The 24,433-nt window shown below is 40.4% G+C and overlaps 2 protein-coding genes across 3 annotated transcripts in view; both read left to right on the forward strand.

Annotated features, from left to right (window-relative positions):
* Positions 1-4: 4 nt before the first annotated feature.
* LOC308297252 (non-structural maintenance of chromosomes element 4 homolog A-like) lies at positions 5-4,122 on the forward strand (the record flags this gene model as incomplete). The annotated part of the gene is made up of 9 exons (XM_080740667.1): positions 5-140; positions 593-673; positions 973-1,103; positions 1,225-1,376; positions 2,174-2,273; positions 2,792-2,882; positions 2,958-3,052; positions 3,516-3,564; positions 4,112-4,122. 9 exons carry the CDS (start codon positions 5-7, stop codon positions 4,120-4,122), a joined length of 846 nt encoding a protein of 281 aa, XP_080596793.1.
* Positions 4,123-7,521: 3,399 nt separating this feature from the next.
* Positions 7,522-24,433, forward strand: part of LOC308296610 (proteasome activator complex subunit 4B-like) — a 44,114-nt gene continuing 27,202 nt past the window's right edge. The window contains exons 1-8 of one of the 2 annotated variants that reach the window (XM_080739935.1): positions 7,522-8,139; positions 14,908-15,048; positions 15,268-15,384; positions 16,226-16,282; positions 19,879-19,923; positions 22,745-22,894; positions 23,029-23,092; positions 23,185-23,259. In XM_080739935.1, the coding sequence (XP_080596061.1) occupies positions 7,940-8,139; positions 14,908-15,048; positions 15,268-15,384; positions 16,226-16,282; positions 19,879-19,923; positions 22,745-22,894; positions 23,029-23,092; positions 23,185-23,259 (849 nt within the window). In that variant the 5' untranslated portion in view covers positions 7,522-7,939. The remainder of the gene's footprint in view (positions 8,140-14,907; positions 15,049-15,267; positions 15,385-16,225; positions 16,283-19,878; positions 19,924-22,744; positions 22,895-23,028; positions 23,093-23,184; positions 23,260-24,433) is intronic. The other variant, XM_080739936.1, reaches the window with a different exon arrangement.

Consider the following 24,433-nt stretch of genomic DNA (forward strand, 5'->3'; position numbering starts at 1 on the left):
GAAAATGGAAGCTATGGGCACATCTCAGCAGAGTGTTGGTGACCTGGAGAACTCTGGCTCCACTCTTCATCCTGACGAGGATCAGACCTTAAAGAGAGAGATGCGGGGCAAGTACAGGGCGCTTATCAACTTAGTTAAAGGTGAGTTACAAGACTGAGGAGGCCAGTGATCTATGCTGTAGTTCAGGGGTATTCAACTAAAATTTTCAGGGGGCCACAGAAACCCAAGGGGCCGGGGGCCGGACTAACAGTCCCAGCCGACACCGCCCCATCTAATGTACACTTGACACGAGCGACCACATTTTCACAACTTTCATCTGACTAGTGACTACATTGTAAAGTAGAATACTTTGAATGTAAATGTGCTTAATTTCTGTGCAACAACTGTAAACAACATGCTATCTTGTTTAGAACCTACTCCTAGCCTAGCTACATCACATTAGTGATGGCCAACAACTTGGCTTTGATGCTACCGCATTTGGCCTGCGGGCCGCCAGTTGAATACCCATGCTGTAGTTAGTATTTTAGACATGTTCTGTTTGGGACCCCTGACAGTTTCTGCTTTCTTGCATGTTGTGATCTATGTTTTCCAGAGAACAGAGAGGAAATGTTGGATCCCTCCCGCGATGGGCTCACTAAGGTTTTGCAAGAGGCATCCACACTTTATTCACATGGTAGGTTCAAGACACATCACACCACACCACACAAGTAATCACATGCAAGCACATGCCACTATAAAATGTATTGCAGTACCACCTGTTTTTGTTGCCACATTGAGTTAATCAATTATTGTTCATTTGTATTACTAAATAATTAAAAGCTTTGTGCTTGTAGCACATTAGCCTATTTATTCCATATTGGAATAACATGGATTTACAGTATATCTTACAAAAAAGCCTCCTCCTTTATCTTTGCTCATGTGAATATGTCTGGTAATTGTTTCTTCTTCTAATGAATTTTTCCTCCTCGGCAGGAGGTGGTGCTCAAATACAAGCTCTGGATGCCCAGCTACTGGTTGTGGCCTCAGACCTGATGAAAGAGAAAGCCAACCAGCTGTTTGCTGGAGGCAATGCCTTTGACACTTCTGCCTTTGCTGAGCACCTTGTGAGCCTAATGAGTGAAAATCAGAAATACATTTCACTAATTTGTACGTTTCACATGCCCGTTGTTCACATATAACCGAGCTGGTTGATGTTTATCTCATCATTGTCTCTTTAACTTACAGCTGAACTTTATGGGGCTTAACCGACTGCAGATTGAGGACAAAGATGAGGAAACTGGAGTGGCAACTAATGGCAACCTGCCCCGTGACTCCTGGCATCGGGTAGCAAAGAGAGCCCAGTGCTGTTTCAAGACAGCTCCAACCTTTCATTACATGTGAGTGACTGATCACTTCACCTACTAATGTTAGAAGAGGGAACATTGAGGAACATACATGATTATGTTATGTTATGAGTACTGATCCAGTAGCAGCCTGTTATTTACCTACAGTATAGTCGGGACTGATTGTTTTAAATATTGGTCTAGTCCAGTGTTTCTCAAATGGGGGTATGTCAAAAGAATGCCCCCCAAAAAGAAGAATAGAAGTATAAATCATGATACTATCATGCATAGTTAAACAATTAACTACAATTTAATTAGAAGGAGAAACAACATTTACTGTTACAGTATGTTTAATTATGACACTTGGTGTGAGCCTGATAGTTGCCAACCCAAATTACATGGTACCAGGCAACTGGTATGTGTTTGAATGTCGTTTGAATGTAAGTTATTGATATGAAAACTGGACTGAAATGTTATGGCCACAGTGCTGAAACTCTCACTCCCTTTTTTATTTGTTGTGATGTTATATTCTTTAAAATGGAGGTTATCATATACCGCTAGTTATGGTTTCAATTGCAGTTGGGAAAATGTTGTCGGGTAAAGGGGGTACTTGGATTAAAAAATCTGCAAAAGGGGGTACTCAAGCCAAAAAAGATTGAGAAACACTGATCGAGTCCATCTTTGTGAATTGAGTCCTGAAGGAACTTATTATATTTGTTGGCAGAGCCGGGGAAAAAAGAAGAAGATAGTTATTCAGTTTTTCAATTGTTCTTATTCCGATTGCATCAGAACAACCTGTTATATTTATGGTGACTGTCTACTGTATGTTTCCATTGTTTTGGTTCTGTTAGGTTGGGCTCATTCGTCGCAGAGGCCCCTCCACCAAAGCAAAGGGTAGAGCGCCAGAGGAAGGCACCCACTAAAGAGGCCCAAAGGACCATGCCAACTCAAGTAGATTAATTTAGTTTGTGGCAATTAACATACCATGTGGGCAACTCAAATCTATAACATTGCTTGTTTCCTTTCTGTATAGCTAACACTATTATCTTGTCAGGATTGAAAACATTCGGGATATTATGTTCTCAAATCCATGGTTAACACATTACCATGCGGGGCATATTGAGACTGCTTATCTAGTACAAGTAGAGTGGAAAGAAAACGAATTACTGCTACAACATAACTAGGGTGTCATCATACCTACTGTACCTAGTCTAAATAACATAAAACTGACATTCAAGTTCATTTATTTATTTACTGAAAATCAACTAATTTAAATGTTAAGTAAAATTTGCTGACTGCTTTAGGTTGAATTTCCAAATTGTGTATCTCGTTGATTGCTTCGCTACAATTAAATGCTGAACAATTATAGGTCAATGACATTCAGCAGTATTCCAAGCCAAGGTAGATGTTGTTCAAACTTTAAGTCTGCAATGTTAATTCACCGGCTTGATAATGTTCTTGTCTTCAAGTTGAGGAACATGGAAGTGTCTCACCAAGAGGCTACCGAGAAGGAGGTGGAGAGGATTCTGGGATACTTGAGGAGTTACCATGCGGAGGATTGTAGGTTCAAACTCAACATCGAGAATAGTAATGAAGTTTCAGACAAATGTCTCATAATGTCTCTCTCTATTGCAGCAACCTCACCCATTTCCTACTATGAGTTTGTCATTGATCCCACCTCATTCTCCCGTTCAGTACAAAACATGTTTCATACATCTTTCCTCATGAGGGTGAGTCTTCTGTTAAAATGTTCACTATATTCATCATATAAACAGCTATTGATAACTGCTAAACTGCTAACGCGAGGCGTTGTGAACATGTAGATCAGCTATTTTCACAATGTCTGCCTATCTTTGTCCAATATTTAATTTGTCATTTTAGAGGTATTAAAAAGTCCTTAAAATGACACTTTAGAAATGTGCAGATACCTTGTATACACTTATACTGTATGTCGGTCTGTTAACTGTTGAGTGAGAAAACAATGTTAACATTTAGCTAAACATCTGGGGACCCCTCTGGGGGTCCCAACCCAGATATTGAGAACCATTGTACTAGAGTATTTTCAGTTTTCTGTTATTGTGGGGAAAACAGACCCTGAGATGTGAAGCTTGTCAATCGGCTATTTTCAGCAAAAGCTTTCCCCACAATACGAGTGCTGGGGATTAAGTAGTTAATTATTTTATTTTTTTGCAGGACGGTTTGGCAAGGATGTACCTGGACACAAACAAGTTGCCTTGCATTGGTGAGAAGAACTCTTGTTTTTCCCCCCCTCTTCCTTTGGCTTATATACTGTACAAGCAATGGGTGCCAAGTGTTTTACGTTCAAGGCTGTTTTTTACATTATTGCCACTGTAAAAATGTAGTAGGCGGCCAATAACTGCCAACAATGTAATAACTGCTGATAACATAAGTCAGGTTGAGGAGAGGTCTATTAATTTTCAAAACCTCTTCATCCAGGATAGTTCGAACTTCGACCCCATGACTTAATCTTAATTGGATTATCAACATTGCTTTAAAGGTATACTGTATTACAACTTACTTTGAGCAGGGAGGGGTATTGCTTTGAATGATGAGCGGTAATATATTATATACTTGTGGAAATGAGGATTAGTGTATGTGTGTGTGTGTGTGCGTGCGTGCGTGCGTGTGTGCGTGCGTGTGTTTGTGTGTGTGTGTGCAATCTACTTGTGTTCATCTTTGGAAGCCTAGGACATGTACATGTGTAAGAGCCCCAAAAGGGCAGCTAAACAGCTTGCAAAATTCTGTGCAATCTCTTCTATTATTGGTAGCCGCCAAATAAGGCGAAGACATTGATACTTGTACTCTTGGCCTTGAGGGTCGTGTGGGTAATGGATATTTTTCCAAGATCTGCTGACTGTACAGTACATTATTTACAGCACCTTGTAATGTGTGTGTCCTTGTATTGTATCTCTTATGTGGACAAAAATAAATGTGTGTGTGTGTGTGTGTGTGTGTGTGTGTGTGTGTGTGTGTGTGTGTGTGTGTGTGTGTGTGTGTGTGTGTGTGTGTGTGTGTGTGTGTGTGTGTGTGTGTGTGTGTGTGTGTGTGTGTGTGTGTGTGTGTGCACGCGCGCGCGTGCGTTCAGCTCCTGTGATGGAGGTGGAGGATCATGGTGACAAGGGAGAATCGGCTGTCCGTAAACAATGCATCATATCCATCAGCATGCCCAGCTGGAAGGTGAGGATCTGTGGGCCATTATGGACCATTTCAAGAATATTGGTAGTGCTCTAGCATCACTGCTCTATAGAATCACAAAAGAATCACCCTGGTTAAAGGTCCATACAGTAATTTGTATGGTCTCTAGAGAATGATCCAATTGATATCTCAATTCAAATTTCAAATTTCAATTCATTTCAGTTGAATCTAGAAACCCAAGCCAATCCTTCACAAATCTAAACAAAAAGAAGACTTGCATTGAGTTGACATCATTAAAACGCAGTTAGAGAATGAATAATTTCCTCACTTATTAACATGGTTGTACCATTTTTAGTAAGGGTTTGCAAACGTAATTAGAAATTGCACCTTTATTGCAAGAGTCTGATGTCAATTCCTATGTTTCGTGTGACCCACAACTGTCAATCCCTTGGTATACCATCACAATTTGAAAGAATGCATACTTACAGTAGTAATTATTTTATCATCTTTCCTAGGAAATTATTGATGCCTTTGAGATCACAGCGCCAATGATCCCACCAAATACACAGAATGTGTAGAGTGATTCTCTTTTTTGTTCAACAATAACAGTTTGAGCGATACTGCCAATGTTCTGCTACTGTTTATTCAGTAAAAGTGTACATTTAATGGTTGATGGCCTATACAAGTATTATTATAAACTTTATTATAAACTTGGTTTTGTTGAAAATGTATAATAAAAGTGATAAGTATCTATTTCTTATTTGATAAGTGATAAGTATTATTATATTAGACAGTATTATTATAATAGACAGAATGTCTAGAGTGATTTTATTTTTTGTTCAATAACAGTTTGAGCGATACTGCCAATGGTCTGCTACTGTTTATTCAGTAAAAGTACATTTAATGGTTGATGGCCTATACAAGTATTATTATAAACTTTATTATAAACTTGGTTTTGTTGAAAATGTAATAATAAAAGTGATAAGTATCTATTTCTTATTTGATCAACTTTGTGATGTTCAATTGAATGTCCCATTGCAGGGCTTCTCAAACCTTTGTATACCACGACGCCATATTATGCAGATTTTTGGCAACCCCATCAATCGCCATGACATGAAACAGCCTTTGGCTACATGATTGCAGTTCTGTCTTACGCCATCTGTTGTAGGGTAGGGTGCAAGGGTTATTATGACTGACGGGCCGGTACCGATCACAGCACTTTGTTCGGAGAGTGAACAATAATCCTTTTCCCTTTTCGTTCTCAGTCAGTCAGTCAGTCAGTCAGTCCCTTCTGTTTTTATGCGATTGTATTCTGGGAACTCAGATTATATGGAACCTTACTGGTCCATTTGGTTCCATTTCTACACTCTTAAGAGTCATGGGTGTCATGTGGCAGGATACATTCCAAACCTTAAATTAAAAAAGTTTGAAACCCACTGCTGCTGCCGTGGTTCTCGACCTGTGGGTCGGGACATTATTTTGGCCTGAGAGTGAATTGACAATTTAAGACAAAAAAAGACAAGAAAAATAATAAAGACAAGAAAAATATACATATCCGCCATATGACATACATGACATAGTTGTCTGAACTGGCCTGATCACAAGTATCATTGACATTTTTAATATTCCATTGCCATTCCATACCATGAGATGAAGCTCTGTCCTGAACACTGCTTTATGCATGCCGATCACTGATCAACCACAAGAGGTCATTGTTACTCTAAAAAGGTAGCAGACAAATTTGAGGTGGGAAAGTAGTAACTGACAACTAGTGTCCCTTTTCCTTCATGAATATTCCCATTATTTAATCCATTGGTAAATACAAAATGTAATTAAACATAAATAGGCAAACATTCAGGGGAAATAATCCAAGCTTGCAATGTGTTATGAGAGGTTGTAGATTGGTTATTTTTGGCAAAGAGATTTGCAATCAACCAACCAATCGTAGACCCCTTTTGTGGGAAGGGAATTCCATGTTTAAGAGATAATCTGAGCTCTCCACCAACAGCTAACTCCTGCAGTAGCTGAGGAATGTTTAGTGGGACCTGTAATCTGTAACACCTGAGTTTCCTGTGTTGTCAAATAGTTACCATAGAAGCCATCTTATAGCTGCTGCTGTTTGAGCCAACACCTCACCCTGAAGGCGTGTGTGTGTGGGTTCTTAAAGTCAAGGTCAGTGGTGACATTAGTTGAGTCAGAATGGGGTTTCCATTGCATTGTCATGTAAATTTGGCTCCTTACCTGAGTAAAACCACACTGAATTATTCTCTTTGCCTCGTTTTTGAATACCCACTACATATTCTTGAATTGACACACATGCTGTAATTCAGAAATAATACATTTTATTTAAAGGCACTTGAAGCAAATCTCAAGTGAGTAAAAAGCATTGGCACATAAAGGCCAAATGAAATAAAAAGTAAAAAAAAAAAAAAAACACAATTGCATGGACCCCGCCTCCTCCCCCACTAACTATACACAGCTAAAAATAGTTTAAAAGTTTAAAAACTAAAACACATTGTGAAATGTAAGACAAAGCTTTTTTTTAATCTCTAAAACAAGCTCCCAGACAGTGTAACCTATTCATAACTGCCCTAATTGTAACTTCATCCAAATATTTCACGCTTTTTGTGTTTATCCTTTTTACTATGCACATGTACTTATGTCAACAAAGAATGTAATCAATGAATCAATAACTCAATCAATAAACCAAACAACAAATCAAACAAACATGACATTAGTCATTTTGCAACTTGTTTAGGTCCAATTCATACCCTGTAATTGTGAATTTTGGACAATCTTATAGGAAAGGGAGAACTCTGGAACCTCCTATAGACTTAATATAATATTAAATATGTAATCAATACAATTTGGGGCAGATGGGGATGATGGTAGCTGTAGTTTCCATGAGTGCGGAAATGACGTATGGCAAAGTTTTCGCTTTGTTTTGGTGTCATCTCGCGAGACTGTCTTTGATGTCGTCGGCACTCTGCAGCAGCACCGATCATTCGACGTTGACAGTCCTTGGTGTTTGTGTCGTTAGCGGCGAGCTAACTTTCGCTACCGTTACATATAGTTAGATTTAGAAGTAGGTTGGAAATACAAAATAAAAAAAAGTTTTGAAAAAGAAGAAAACGGTTGCCAACGCGTTCTCTGGACGTACTTTTATTTTTTTCCCTCAGCCTTTGCACTCCGGTGCGATGCCATTGGGGACGGTGTGCTGTCAAAATTAACTTCAGCTAGCCCCGGCTAAGCTAACGTGACTTGGGAACTTGTGCAACTGAACTCGGCTAGCCTGTTGGCTAATCAGCTAGCAGCACCATCCATCCATCCATCCATCCATCCAGTGAAAGTGGCTAGCTAGCGTTCATTAGCATCACTAGCCAGAGCCACACCGGCCGGCGGGGGGATCGAACCCGTGAAACAACAACAACAACAAGAGGCTTCGGAGAGCGAGAGCAACAATGAAAGGAGCCAATGCGTCTGACACTTTAGGCTTCGTCCCCCAGAAGGATATAATCTACAACAAATTGCTGCCCTACGGTGACAGACTGGACCAGGAGTCCAATGACATCCTGTGTCGGATCAAAGGCAACCTGGCCCGGGCGGTCCAGCTCAGGGAGATCTGGCCCGGGGTGCTGTTCTGGACCAGGAAACTCTCCACGTAAGTGACCGTGCTTTTATTTATATAGTGTCCCTTTCTTTGTTGGCTCTTCAAAGCAAACCATAGCGCCTGAAAATCACCTCCATAGATAGGATTAACGATGGCTATCGTCACCTTCTAGTCTTTAAAACAGGGGTCTTAATCAACGATTTCAGGCCAAGGACCCCTTAGTTGAGAGAGAGAGCTGAAGCAGGGACCCCCACTACCATATCACAGATTCAATATAGTTTCATTGTTTGACAGCACAATCATCAGTGTATTTTGAATTCATGTCAAGTTGTGTTTTCAGATATTTAACCACTTGAACCGTCAATACTTAATAAACTTGACCTTTCACTCTGTACTTAGTCTGCTCTTTCCCCCTCTACACCAAATCTCTTTGCCAAAAATAGCCGATCTACAAGCTCACAACACCTCGCAGCGCGAGGCCTTGTGAGCTTGTAGATCTGCTATGTTTGGCTAGTTCTCAGAATATGGACACTAGGGTTCAAGTGGTTAATATTAAAAAGAAGAAACAAAAAGTTTCTATCGCTTTTTGGAGGACCCCCTGTAGTAATTCTGAGGACCCCCTAGGGGTCCCGGACCCCCTGTTGAAGACCCCTGCTTTAAAACCTCAAGATATATATCTGTATGGTGGTTGCCATCTAGTTCCTTTCGGAACATCTGCTAGCTGTATAGTGGAGGGAGAGGTTTAAAGGAGCTCATCTGCTAGCTGTATAGTGGAGGGAGAGGTTTAAAGGAGCTACTTGCCATCTAAGGAATATCTCCCCACTAATGTCATCACAATAATAAGCCATGAATACACACTGTAAAATGTCCCGTTGGATACATTTGTACACGTTCAAATTAGTTACAAATGTATAAATGAACACGATTCTTTGTGTCTTGTCCAGTGTAAACACGTTTAGGTTGCTTATTCTCAGGGTTGAGTGGTAACTGATTTATAATCAGATTATGACAAATAAGTGCATTTTATAATCAGGCGAGAAATGTACATCCCGGAAAATGTAAAGATTGTAGTGTCAAGGAAGCATGATGATTACATGTTATGGTATACAGTACCTTTTCAACCTCCGCCCCTAGCTACCCCACCCCCAGAGCTCAGCAGCAGGCCAGTCTGGATCTCCTTTCTCAATACAGACCGCTGCTATCCCAATTCTCACCCCAGCTTCCGAGTCAGACTGCCCCTTCCCATGCCCAGCTCTGCTGGATGTGAAAAGACAGTGGTAGTGGTGGTGTTAGGATGGGAGTTGGGCACTGCAGGAGATGTTGGTGGATTGTTGATTATGGTTTTGTTTGTAAACAATATTAAAGGACAACTTTAGTTTTTTTACAACAAGGGTTCATATTTTAGATTGTAATTAAAGAATATAAAAGATGAGTGTTAAAATTATTTCATTTGCTTCTTTCTATTGTTTTAGAGATTCTTATTTCAGTGGTTGGGGGCATGCGTACAAGTGGCTAAATATGTTATTTTACACAGAATAAGCCCATTTCCAAGATACAACGCAACCTTTCATGGTTGGATGTGACTTATGGGGGATAGACGTTTTACTGTAAATAGCAATAAAGAAACTGCTGGATTATTGTGTTTAAAAATACATATTTAGCCACTTGTACGCATGCCCCCATGCGTACGCATGCCCCACATTTTAGCACGGTAAATGCGTTAAAACAATAGAACAAAGCAAATGAAAACATTTTAACACTCACTTTTTCTTTTCTCTAATTACAATCTAAAATATGAACCCTTGTTGTAAAAAACTAAAGTTGTACTTTAAGTTACCTCTGACTTGCAGGGTTTCTCTGCCCTGTAACGCCCACAGTTCCAAAGTAGACCGCACACACATCAGTGTGATGCTGTTGGATAGTTTGTGGTACTCACATTTGTGTGACTGCGTAAAAAGAAGTGACAGACAGTAATCCTTGGCATAAACAACACAGTTGTTCACCCAGGCCAGTGTTGCTCGCTGCAGCCAGGTTATCCCTGCCTGTTTGTAGGACAGTCAGCAGGTGACAGAACACGTCTCACATTTCTCAATCAAAACCGTCGGCAGAGAGCTCTGCGCACTTGTCATCTTCACCAAGTTGACACACTGTCACAAACTATTGTGAGTGAGGGGTGGGGCTGTTGGAGGGAGACTTTTCCATTAGGAAAGAAGCGTCATAGGGAGAACACGTGGCTGGTGTCACAAAATCCCCCAAAAAGAAACACTTCTGGTCATGTCGCGAGATATGGAAAACATACAAATGAACTATTCAAGTAACTCGGAGACTACAAATGTCAAACCTTGTTGATTTTGGTATAATTATATGTTGGCCAACCTTCATCTATGTTGGATCTGCAAATATTCCAAATGAGATATCTCATAACCCATGATTTAATTTATTGTTTATTTTGTTATTCTTTGCTGGGCTGCTTTTGTGCTTTTAATCTGTCTCAGTCCTGTTGCTGGCAGATCGCTCTGTCCAAGAGTGAGTCACAGCCGGCTCATAGAGATGGAAAGTCTGCTCTGGGGATGACCCAGTTTCTGACTGCTGGTATTAGCCTATGGCAGCCTTTTCAGTAGAGAAAGCACACATTTTAAGACTGTTCAGACTGGCAGCCCAACCAAATGTTTGATCCAGATAATTGAATCAGATTAAAGCCTGAACAAGGAACATTATTTTTGAAAGTCAGATTTGATCACATTCCTGGGTGGTTTGAAATGCTATTCAAATATGATTTCTAAATATGTCTCTCAGTCTGGACATTCGGTCGATGGAAAAGCCTGACGTATCCCTGGTTGTATGACGACGGTGATAAGGAGAATTGTATATGTTTATTTCAAACATTATATTTCACTCTTTATAAACTCTCATTATATACACTCTCTGAACTTTTGAAACCTGACATAGTAATGGTTGAAGCCCCATATTCAAACTGGTTCTTCCAGTTTGGCTCACAGACCCCATGTAGTGTGTGTGCTCTTTTGTTTCAGATTGCTAATTTACGACTGTCTGAGCTTAATGTATTGAAAGTCTTTTGACAGTGTTGTCCTCTAATATCCATGTGTGAGGTTTGTCTCAGTCTGGCAAAGGTGTTAGGGCCTTGGTCCGGCCTCCCTGGGTTGTGGGAGGAACTTGGCTCAGTATATGAGATGATGTTTTGGCTGTATGCTGGAGAGCTCTCACGAATAAAACCAAGAACGTTGTACTTCTTTCTCCTCAACTGCGTGATTATTTTCAGACTAAAAGGTGGAAATTCCTATCTATCAGACGGTGTAACTGAAAATAGAAGATCTTCAAGCTCACAACACCTCGCATTTCTATGTTGTTGTGTGAGCTGCTTGTAGATGTGCTATTTTCAGCTATGTCAAAATCACAAATAATCCGATCTGATAACTTGCAATTGCAAAGAACAGTTTTGAAGTTAATCCTGAAGATCATATTTGATAAACAAACCAAATTTACTTGCAGTCTGAATAGATGGTCAACTTTTAAAATCAAACCATGGCTTATTTAAAATACCTGTGTAGTTGAATAATGCTACATTTTCTCTGTAAAATTAAACACAGTCCTATTGCTTGGTCACATTATCCCATGTTTTGCATGTGTTGTAACAAAGGTTCAGGGATTGACACTAAGGTCTCAGAGGCACTTAGTGTTGTACTTGCCCAAAGGTCATGCCCACTTGCCCGAAAAGTAAATCGCCCATTATAATATGATAGGTAAAATTACTGTTCAATCCACCGTTTGTCAGCCTTCTGATTGGTCCCTGAGACTCCCTGACTGGCCAACCAGAAAAAATCATTCACTTTTTGCTATCGGGGGTGGAGTTTGTGGAGTGGAGAATGTTGCTTCAGGCTTTCATCACCGTGGGCACTGCGCGACACCGCGAGCTTCCAGTACGGCCTCGCGAGGTGATAGCGATTTCGCTCATTATAATGAATAAGCTTCAACAGTCTAGTTCACATGGACCTTATCAATGTAACTAAGAGTTACGATTGGGTACATATTCTATCTATAAATGCGAGAAGTCTCTGCGTGCGTGTGTGTGTTTGTAATCCGCGTATCTCGAGAACCGTTCGTCCCACCGGCTTCAGATTCGGCACGCGCGTTCCCCGCCGCGGCACGGAGTGCAGTGCCGGGTCTCGACCCGACCCGACGCGCGGTTTTCCCGAACCGGCGCGAAACGTTCGGAATCTCCTTATGCGGGGTTGATTGTTGACATCAGGCTGTTTCTGAGGAAATCGGCGAAAGCTCTGACTCATTGTGACATCACTTCATAAAAGGCTCTGACATCACGTACGCCACATGAGTCAACAAAAAATATCTGTGAGTGTGTATGTATGTAGGTAATCCGCGTATCTCGAGAACCGTTCGTCCCACGGGCACGCGCGTTCTCCATAGACAGATATCTCCATATATGGGCATAAAATGGACCCAGAACTATAACTGCAGTGATCTCCATATATCCATATATGGGCATAAAATGGACGCAGATAGCCAGATATCTCCATATATGGACATAAATGGACAGAGGCAAACAGATGGTCAAAGATCTCCATATATGGGCATAAAATGGACGCAGACAGACAGATACAGATATCTCCATATATGGGCATAAATGGACACAGGCAAACAGATGTTCAAAACGGGTCCTATGACAACAGGTATAATGAGGTTTGCATTAAAGGGGGAACCGGCACTGTGTCTGCAACACAGTTGGAGGCACAGACAGATACTCCATATATGGGCATAAAATGGACGCAGATAGACAGATATCTCCATATATGGGCATAAAATGGACCCAGAACTATAACTGCAGTGATCTCCATATATGGACATAAAATGGACGCCGACAGACAGACAGACAGACAGACAGATTGGAGGCACAGACAGATACTCCATATATGGGCATAAAATGGACGCAGATAGACAGATATCTCCATATATGGGCATAAAATGGACCCAGAACTATAACTGCAGTGATCTCCATATATGGACATAAAATGGACGCCGACAGACAGACAGACAGACAGATACAGATATCTCCATATATGGGCATAAATGGACACAGGCAAACAGATGTTCAAAACGGGTCCTATGACAACAGGTATAATGAGGTTTGCATTAAAGGGGGAACCGGCACTGTGTCTGCAACACAGTTGGAGGCACAGACAGATACTCCATATATGGGCATAAAATGGACGCAGATAGACAGATATCTCCATATATGGGCATAAAATGGACCCAGAACTATAACTGCAGTGATCTCCATATGGACATAAAATGGACGCCGACAGACAGACAGACAGACAGACAGACAGATACAGATATCTCCATATATGGGCATAAATGGACACAGGCAAACAGATGTTCAAAACGGGTCCTATGACAACAGGTATAATGAGGTTTGCATTAAAGGGGGAACCGGCACTGTGTCTGCAACACAGTTGGAGGCACAGACAGATACTCCATATATGGGCATAAAATGGACGCAGATAGACAGATATCTCCATATATGCATGGGCATAAAATGGACCCAGAACTATAACTGCAGTGATCTCCATATATGGACATAAAATGGACGCCGACAGACAGACAGACAGATACAAATATCTCCATATATGGGCATAAATGGACACAGGCAGACAGATGGTCAAAACGGGTCCTATGACCAGGTAAAAAACAGGTATAATGGGGTTTGCATTAAAGGGCGGGGCATTCATTCCCTATTTACATTGTTCCGAGTTGGCCAGGTCGCCGACTAGACGCTGGGCCGCCCGAAGGGCGGCCCAGCTTCTAGTATTTTAAATGGGCAGAATTACGAAAGCCAGCCTATTATGTGAGTAGAACTATAATCTAGCTGTCATCTTCCTACCCAAGATGCACTGCGCTTTGTCTTTCTATTTATCTCTTCTGCCTGATCCAGAGGATTAAACTAATTAAAACATATATTTTCGGGGGAAAACTACTGTTTTGCTATGTAACTACTGTACTTTTTTCTTCCCTTTTTATTAATATCACGTTACGTAGATGTGTTTTTTTTTGGTACTTTATATAGCTGTAATGAGGCTATGAAAAATCGTTTTCCCCCATCCACTTACACTATAAAAGAATCTGCAATGGTGATTCTGTCCCACTGGGATTAAACAAATTAAAACATATATTTTCGGGGGAAACCCCCTGTTTTGCAACGTAACTACTGTACCTTTGTCTTCCCTTTTTATTAATATCACCTAGATGTTTTTCCTTTGGTACTTTAAATTGCAATAGTGAGGCAATGAAAATACCCTCTCCCCCCATTCACTGCCACTATAAAAACAATCTGCCCAGGGTCATTTGTACCACCATAGTAACAGGGCAGAATGGGGCGGGATTTGCAAATGAGAGAATTTAATACTTTAATGTCATTTAATAAAATAATGTCATACCTAAATATTTATGCCTAATACCTGTCCTACATAGCTATATGGGTTCACAATTGTTATTCACACTTGATAATTTATATTTTTACACGTAGCAACAGTGAAAACGGCACATTATAGGTCAACAGTGCTCTTATTTTACATTCCACAGACCAGAAGACAAAGCAAACTCCACCTGTCCGAAAGTATTACTGTTATTTACCTGCCAGGGGCAGGTGGGCAACCCTTGGTGTAAAAGCCTGCAAAAGGAAGAAAATTCTCATTATTGCTGTGTGCAGTATAAAATGGATGTCTTCAATTTCACTGTCCAAATTTAGCGTATATACATTTCCCATAATCTGTACTTCTTCTTCAGGTACATGCGCTTGTATGGACGAAAGTTCAGCAAAGAAGACCATGTGCTGTTCATCAAGCTGCTGTATGAGCTGGTGACGATGCCCAAACTGGAGATCAGCATGATGCAGGGCCTCGCTCGCCTTCTTATCAACCTCCTTAAGTATGATTTTTTTGCCTACTCACTATTGCTCAGCAAACCTGCACACAGCAGATTTCCATTTAAAAGTATGTTAATAAGTATAAGCCTTTTCAAGAATTAAGCCCAGTTTGAAAACCAAGGCCCTGAATGTTCCACTGCCAGTTGGCTGGCATCCTCATACTTGTTTGTGCATGTACATGTTTTAAAATTATGTGTGTATCAATCGGATCCATCTATTAGGAAGAAAGAACTTCTCTCAAGGGAGGACTTGGAGTTGCCTTGGAGACCACTATATGAGCTACAGGACAGGATCCTTTACTCCAAGACCGAGCATCTGGGACTTAACTGGTTTCCCAAGTAGGTCCCTGGATTCTTTAAGCCTGCTTTATGGTCTACTCTGCTGAATCTTACCAACATGTTGAACCTGGAGGCGGCATTGAATGCCAAACTTGCCTTACCGTAACTTAGCAGTTAGTAGTTAGTTGTAGTAGTTGTAGTTTAATTCTCTTGAATCCCACCGCCATCCCTATTCTGGGGGCAACATTCCCAGAAAATGGCCGATCTACAAGCTCACAACGCAGCATGCTGTGATCTTGTAGATCAGCTATTTTCAGCAGAGACGTCTGGCAGACCCAAGTACAGTCAACTAAGTATCAGTTTATCAAGTATAGAGGGTTCAAGTGGTTAATTATGTAGCCAAACTTTTGATTTAGTTGTTAGTGTTTGGTAGGACATTAGAATAGCAATATATTTTAGGGTCCCAGATTTGTGCTTAAAAATTTCAGGTGATATAAAGTGCCTGTACTGGAGCCTTAGCTTAGGGTAATATTTAAGTGCCTTCACCCCCACCCATATGTGACAGTTTGAACAACCCCTATCCCTTTGTCCAGCAAGCAGTGCGAGGTGCTCTTTTATGGTGCTATGGGAACATTGTGTTGTGTTTCTCACAACAATGCCTTGCTAGTGCAGCATCACCATTACAACTGAGGAAAGCAAGCTGCCTTCATGGCTCATTGCCAGCTCAAGTAATAATAATCATCTGGTTATATGATGTATGACCATTAATCAGCCTGTTAACTACAAAATGCTGAAAGATGATGATTAATAACTGTGTATACTGTTTATTATGTGTATAGCAATTGGCAACTTGTAGCCTGCTGAATGTGTTCTTTATGCCTTTGTCTCCTTTCACATTCAGTTCTCCACGGGCTCATTCTTCCTCTAAACTCGTAATGCTAAAATTGGTTCAGAGGTGGTAAGAAAAATATTTCTCTTTGTGTTTTTATTTTGAATTCATCCTTTTTGAGGTACTTGTTTATTAATATGTTGCATGTGTAAAAAGAGAACACACGGGACCCCCTCCCCACGCAGCTTTGTCTAATGTGACAGTAGAGATATCAGTACCATATCAATGTTAACATTTCACTCATATTGGAGACTGTCGCACTGCAGCTAACAGATTTTATACCCCCCTCAATCCCCTCATCTTATTCTCAGCCATATCAGATTCACTTTATGTTATCTATACTGTACGGTATGTTGGTTGGTTTGTTCGATTTAGTTTAGTCTATTTAAATTCATCAAGTGATTTTTTCCCCCCAATAAGCCACAAGTACTATAAAGAATAACATATCTATATTTATATTTTATCGGACTGACACAGTTGGTTAGGAACACATTACAGCAATTTATGATCTTCGGAAAAAAATGTGATTTGTGGCGGCACCCAGTTGGCGGGAGCAATTGATGGCCGCAGTACTGTGTTGTCCTGGGTTCCTCACCCAGAGTGCTGCATGTCATCCTTCCTGTCTCACTTTCCTGTCACTTTCCCGTCCCAGTAAACCAGAAATACCCAAAACAATCTAGTTTGGTGTGTTAAAACAGAATATTATTAAATTCTCATTTCAGTGATGCAACAATGATGCACTTCATTTCAGAGGTGCAACCTTTTCAAAGATGATGCTGGCGCAGAACTAGTGCAGAAGATTATGAGTGTCATTAGCATTCAGCTGAGGTGTATTTTTCCCTTCATTCTTTCCCCCTTGAAGACAACTTATTGGCAGAACTTTTAGATAGGGAGGCTCATAATAGAGTAGTGTAAAGAGAATGGATAGATTGGCTGTGAGCAGGACATAGAAAGCATGTTAAATGCAAATGTCATGAAAGAGGCACCACAGTCTACTGCTGTATGGTGCAACGGTCTGCCGCCCATCATGCATTTCCGAGTATATAGGAGCCAACGTGCAAAAAGTGGAAGTTGTATAGTAGCTAGTTGATAATTTATGCATGTAAAGACTTTTTTTTCCACCAACATTTTTCTTTTGAAGCACTTTTGTACCTTTTTAAAAACAGCTATTTCTTTGGCCCAAGCACTCAAGGAGATACTGTACATGGTCACCGTGCTATTCATGATTTAACTACCTGTAGCCTTTTTGTGAATACATGGACGATGTCATTCAGATTTTACGTTTTGGCCACAACTCTGACTGAATTAGGATTCATTCAGACCTGCTATTTGCAATTGATAGTTCTATAGGGACAGGGAAACCATACCATTGTTAGGTTGCATTTTTGTATATATACCTGCAGCCTAGCAATAAGAAGTTGCATCTTTAAGAATTGATTTAATCAATGTAAGATGATGCATTCAAGTTCAAATTGTGCATTTGGCGATATACTGAATTTAGTGGAAGAGGATCAGGCCACATATATCTTCATACAACTACCACATAGCCTAGCCCTAACAGCAAAAGGATTATTTTAAATTACACAGTGGTCCCCTAACCACTACCCTTATAACATCCTGTCACCAGGCCTTCCACACAGAGGAAAGCCTGGTTTTCGGTCCCAACAGACAAGTCTCCCCAACTAGTATCTGTTATATCATCCAGCTGCAATTTTATCATTCCCCACATGAATGCCAAATCCAGTTGCCTAGCATTGCCTGTCGCGTTATAATTAAAGCAGGCCACTCACATGTTTAGTATATGTCTTGTTTCAAAGATGAGCTAACTGTGTCACAGGTTTATGGTTGGTCCCTAAAATAATTACGCCTATGTCCGAGGGAATCATTTTGGAGGAGCACAGGTTATATCGATATCCGCTGTAGTTTCTGCCGCCTGGTGATATCCGCTCTAGACCGGATCAGAAAACTTCAAAACAAGTTGATCCCAGTCTACTACACACAACATATCACCCACTTCCTGGGCACTTTTGATAGTAAACACTTTTCTTATATAGTCAAGAGTCATGGTGGGAGTGCATGCTCTTGTCACGTAACCCCTTCCCTTGTGGAATGTAGCAGTGAGAACGTGAGGTTTCACCCTCTAATAAAGGTCACAGAATCTGGGGTATCCCCTCTTCCTGGGGGTTTTGAGTATCAGCACACTTTGTAACGGGACTCTATTTAGATGCTGATCTGGCTGTTTTGGGATTTGCGCTGCATGAGTTTGCTCCCTGGCCTGTGTGTTGTGAGCTTAGAATTTCTAGTAGCTAACTAGCAATAGGGCAAACGTGTGTTGTTGTTAGACATCATCTGCCCGTGGGATGGTCATCACTGACGTGTCTGCCCTGCCGTTGGAGTTAATAGACATGGACATAAGGAATGGAAATAAGGGGGAAGATTAATGGGATTGTGGCAGGGCAGTTCAAACGGCATGGCTTGAGCATGTGAGCAGATAGGTAGGATTGTGGGTGGGGAGCTCAATGGCAGGGTTATTATTGGTCCAGAACTTTCAACACCGTTATGTGACCAGAGTCCTATCTTTGCAGTTCATCTGTTGAGATAAACACGTCATGAGTTGCTTATGCAAAAGAAAGCTGTAGTAATGATAGAGTACACACACACACGCGCGCGCGATATGAATGAACAGGCAGTAATCTGTTACAACATTCAAATGCTTATTGGCATGAGGCCACCCAGAAAAAAAAAAAGAAAGAAATACCATTCATTGGTTGTTCTAGGGAAGTGAATATAGTCTGATTACCATTGTATCACAGTAGGTCCTTTTTAAACAGCAGACATTTTGACTTGTTATAGATGGTTAAACACAGCTGAAAGTAATGGCATGATTTGCAGGTGTGTTTTGATCTCAATGTTTACAGTGTACCAGCATGGGCAACTCCTGTTCAGTCAGCTTCATACTGGCACATAGAAACACACATATGACAAATAGACTAATGTCATTGGCTTCTGCTGCGTTTACCCTTCTGGCAGTATTTCCCAAACAGGATTGTGTGACCCATTTTGGGTCACAGACCCGTTTTTTATGGGTCCATGAGTAAATATTCTCAAAAAATATATTTTGGCAGTCCTTGATGGCATTGCGGGATGCAACACTAGTTCCTCCATAACATTTTAGTTCTTATTTATAGTATTGTCAATATATGTAGTCTTAGTTTTAGTCGTCATAGTTTCGTTTTTATTTAGTTTTCGTCAGTGAAAAAAGGTAGGCGACGAACATTCTTCGTTATAATTTTAGTCGACGAAATCAACACTGTTTAGAAAATGGGGATTAACTTGTTAATTCATAATGTATCAGGAAGACACATGTCTCTTTTGGGTCTCCAGCTGAAAATGTTTGGGAAGCACTGTTCTATGGCATCATGTCAAAATGCCTGCCGTGAAAAGGGTCAATTTCCTCACTTTGCACCTACAATGTTCTCTTCAATGGCTGTTCCACTGTTCACTAGTTTAAAATGTTTAAGATTTTGCTGTGTGCATGCAGTCAGACTTTAGTCTAATTGCACTGGTGTGGTCATTTTTTGATTAGCTTTCACCCTAACATCAATGTATCTTTTATTTTATTCAGACACGTACTTATTCTCTCTCCCGTTTCCTTTTTATTTCAGCTCTGTGGAAAATGTGTTGAAAGCCCTCGTGAAAAACTGCAGGCCGTAAGTATGCCTTTTATGTGACCTAGTTGTCCATCTTATGCTGCCTTCACACTGGCAGCTACAAAAGATATAAAACTACTCTGTGTATGTTGAAATGTTGGTCAACACGTTTGTTGACGCCATAAAGTGAAGCGCGTGTCCTTCGAGTGAGAAAAATTATAAAAAAGCCTAGGGTTAAAAAGAACAGAGCTTGCAGACGGGAATAACTTGTTTCCCCCCCCCCATTACAAGCAGGAATTGTGTGGAGAGCATAGTTGAGTGGAAATGGTAAAACACACTTGCCGTTGAAGCCAGCTCAACTTGAATATTAGATTTTGTAGCACCTACAAACATTTGGTGTCGCTTTGTATCTCCATGTCACTGACTTCCATTGAAAATAAATGGTAGACTGTAGCTTTGTGTCTGCCAGTGTGAACACAGCATTAGGGGGCTACAACAATTTGATTTAAATAATCAACTCAATTGATTACAAAATAATAATATATAATAGAATTTAATAATTGTTATAGATTGTTTGTTCAGTAACAGGAGTCTCATGTCTCTCCAGCTCTTTGATAAACAGAAAATACAGTTCATTTTCAGGGGTGTGGTAAAATTAGGGTTGCAACGGTACTCGGTGTTAACAGTGTTACCGGTGAGCCAGCACAACACCGAGTACTTTACTTGCACACCGATAACACCGTTAAATATAAAGAAAACGCATCTGCTGCTCTGCTCTGCTGCGAGGAGCACAGTAGAGATGTGACGTTCGCCAACGATTCCGCTCTTTTAATTGAACGATGGGATTCGGTTCTCAATCGCGAGAGGCCGGGAGCTGTTCCTTGTGTGGGAGTGTCGAGAACAGATCCAGAATCAACGGATCATCCACGGGGCGAGGCACAGCCCATCAGACTGCATGATGTCTCGTCCCCACTCGCAGGGCACGTTCCAGGAGACTAGTTGTGGCTTTATTATGTCACAGCGCGCAGTAGGCAGATAAACTACGATTAGCCAAACAAGAAAACGTGGGGCTGTTGTAACACTAACAGTGTTTTTACAAAGCTGAATTTTTAATATGGTTGGATGGTTGTTGTTGTAGCTTGAGGTAGCATTGGCTGCTACTGAGTGCTCACAAGACGACAAGACACGCAATGGTGGTTGAAATGGTGTTACCGATAACAGCGGTGTTGACACAGACTATATTTTCGGTGTTAAAAATCTCATACCGTTGCAACCCTAATTTCAACCAATAAGGAGGGAGTACCCATTTATGAGCTTAATCTTTTTAATTAAGCTTAATGTTTTTTTTCCCAGTTCCAACTTTGTCTGCATGTTTAATCTGTATCCTGTCTGAGTTCTCTATCCTGATTGGATACAATTGGTATCGTGACAAGGAGACTCTAGTTACTGAACAAACAACCAATGATTACTATCAGAATATAGAGCTATTTAACACTTATTTTAACCAAAGAAAATCACGTGCCCTACCTTTTAATCGGAGACGTAATCAATTGCTAAGAAGATAATTGATAGTTGAAGCCTTAGTCTGTCTGTTCCCCGGTGTTGATCTCAGTTCATTTAGGTTTCCAGTCAAACCGAGTCTGAATTGTTGAACATGAGTAACTTTTCTCTGAACTGCAGTGCAGATGTATTGCACCGTTATCGTTCTTTTTGTGCATTTGGACTAGTGAATCCTCGTCCTCAACTCCACCCAACTCCCAGGCAAACATTGTATGTATTGTGAACAATATGACAGGTGTAGTGCTCTAGTACACCATTTTGGGCATCCCTCACCGCCACCGGCCTTACGAGCATACCAATGCAAATATAGCTGTGTCCGCACTAGAAGGTCTTTTGTAGTGATAACAAGGTTGCGCGTATGCATATCTGAAACCTGCAGCGCTAGGGTTCAGGTCGTCAAGTTGGCACTAAGGCTGATAATCCTATTATGTTGTCTAATTCTGTCTTGTCTGAGAATTTCCTCTTACTTTGAGAAGAGTGATTTGTGGTGAAGTTGAACGCCACTGTGGATCAATGGTTAGGCAAAGGTGGATTAGTTTAAAGCAGCAACATATTCTGCAACGGCGCAGTAAAATCCTCAGTGTTCATTTAACGTACTGTACATTTGTAAACTCTGTTTCTAATGGATACGTTATCATCAGGGATTTTACTGTGTGGATGGTGAGTCCATTAAAGTGGCAAAGCAAGTGAACGGAAATGCTGCAGTTGGTTTCCCAAAGCTGTGAAAATCCCCATATGAGACCAGAAGTTTCACAGGATTTTACCCTGGATGGGAAAAAGATGTCCCTGTGTTTAACATGTAATCTCCCCTTTTTGGAATATAACACTCTGACATAGAAATGACAGTTGAGCCTCACTCAGACATAAAAATACAGTTGAGCTCAAGTTCAACACACACACACACACACACACACACACACACACACACACACACACACACACACACACACACACACACACACACACACACACGGGAATGTAACAGAAAGGCTGATTTGTCTTTCATGCTGATTGTTGATATCATTACTAGCCTTTGCTGTGGTGTTGTGGTTTGTGAAGTTGTGATTTGAGTGGGACTCGTAAGAGGCTTGAGGTGTCGTGTCATGTTCTCTAAGCTCCTCTGCTTGTTGCTTCTGGTGTTCTTACATATCTGCTAATAAGCTGTTCACCTAAGTTAACTAAGACCTTTAGCCCTCACTAGTGACACATGTCATAGCCTAGCAAAAAGATGACAATACTGATATTCTGTCTCTGATTAATTCACTAGTCAAGACATCATTAAGCTAAATGCTGACTCTCGTTATGTTTCTCAATGATATAGGTATTTTCCAGAGTCTGCTACTCAGGAGATGCTTGAAGAGTGGCGGCCGTTGCTCTGCCCCTTTGATGTCACCATGCAAAAAGCTATCAACTACTTTGAGCTCTTTCTCCCAACCACCTTGCCCCCGGAGTTACACCACAAGGGCTTCAAGTAAGATCCCCCCCCCCCCCCCCCCCCTCCCTTCCTCCAAACATTGTATGTGATCCCAGCTTATTAGTTCATACATGAACAAATTAAAAGGTCAGGCCATAGTGCTCTTCTAACGGTGGGGTTTTCTCTGTTAGGCTGTGGTTTGATGAGTTTATCAGCTTGTGGGCATCTGTGCAGAACCTCCCAAGTTGGGAAGTGGTAAGTGATGCTGAAGTTAACCCAATGTACAATAAGTAACATTTTAAATACTCTGTTATGATAATGAATATATTTCTCATGTATTTCTGCAGCATTTGGTCAACCTCTTTGCCCGGTTAGCCAATGACAACATAGGCTACGTTGACTGGGATCCTTATATTCCCAAGGTTGGTTGCCCCTGCTTGATCTGACCTGACCCGACCCAGTTTCATCTCCATCATGCAATCCTCCCTCCTTGTTTGTCTGGATGTTTGTACCCCTCCCCCCCCTTGCAATACTTTGACTTGTGCAACCTTTTGCTCAATGGCATGCATACCTTCTCACAGAAACAAGCTATTACATTTCTTGTTGATCTTCCCCCTTGGTCACACACGGAAAGCACATCTCTGTGCTTCATGCTGAGCAAATGTTTTGGTAGCACTTTACAATAATGACCTGTTATAAAGCATTTATAAACATTTATAACACATTAATAAGCAACTTGTAGATGAGTAATAATGAATGAACAAGCGGTTAATACATGTTTATTTAAACATTTATAACTGTATTTAATAATCATTTATAAATTGTTAGTAACTAGTGAACTATTCATGAATAAGCCATTTATAAACAATTATAAATATATTTTAAATCATTTGTAACCAAAGTTATTTAGTATTTATAAGCTATTTAGAGATAAATAACTAATCATTTACAAGCTATTCATATACATTGGTAAATGTTTAGTAAAACATTTATAACCCTTTTTATGCCTTTGTAAATGATTATTAAAACATTAATAACACAGTTATAAGTTATTTGTAGATAAGAAACTAATCATAGACAAGCTATTTATATACTAATTCATTATTTACAACTGTCTATTTATGTGGCCTCCATTTTTGTTCATGTTTAACAAATGCTTTGTAAAGCATTCCTAAATTATCTATAAATCATTGCTAGATGTTATCAAGAGCCCTAATGTAAAGTGAAGACACTTCATAATCTACAACTGTCTGTTAATAACGTGGCCTCCATTTTTGTTCATGTTTAACAAATGCTTTGTAAAACATTCCTAAAATATCTATAAATCATTGGTAGTGTAAAGTGAAGACCACGTTAACAGACAGTTCATGTTTAACAAATGCTTTGTAAAACATTCCTAAAATATCTATAAATCATTGGTAGTGTAAAGTGAAGACCACGTTAACAGACAGTTGTAGATTATGAAGTGTCTTCACTTTACATTAGGGCTCTTGATAACATCTAGCAATGATTTATAGATAATTTAGGAATGCTTTACAAAGCATTTGTTAAACATGAACAAAAATGGAGGCCACATAAATAGACAGTTGTAAATAA

This window comes from Nannobrachium achirus (assembly GCF_963921795.1).
Source record: "Nannobrachium achirus genome assembly, chromosome: 13".
In the NCBI taxonomy this organism is placed as follows: Eukaryota; Metazoa; Chordata; class Actinopteri; order Myctophiformes; family Myctophidae; genus Nannobrachium; species Nannobrachium achirus.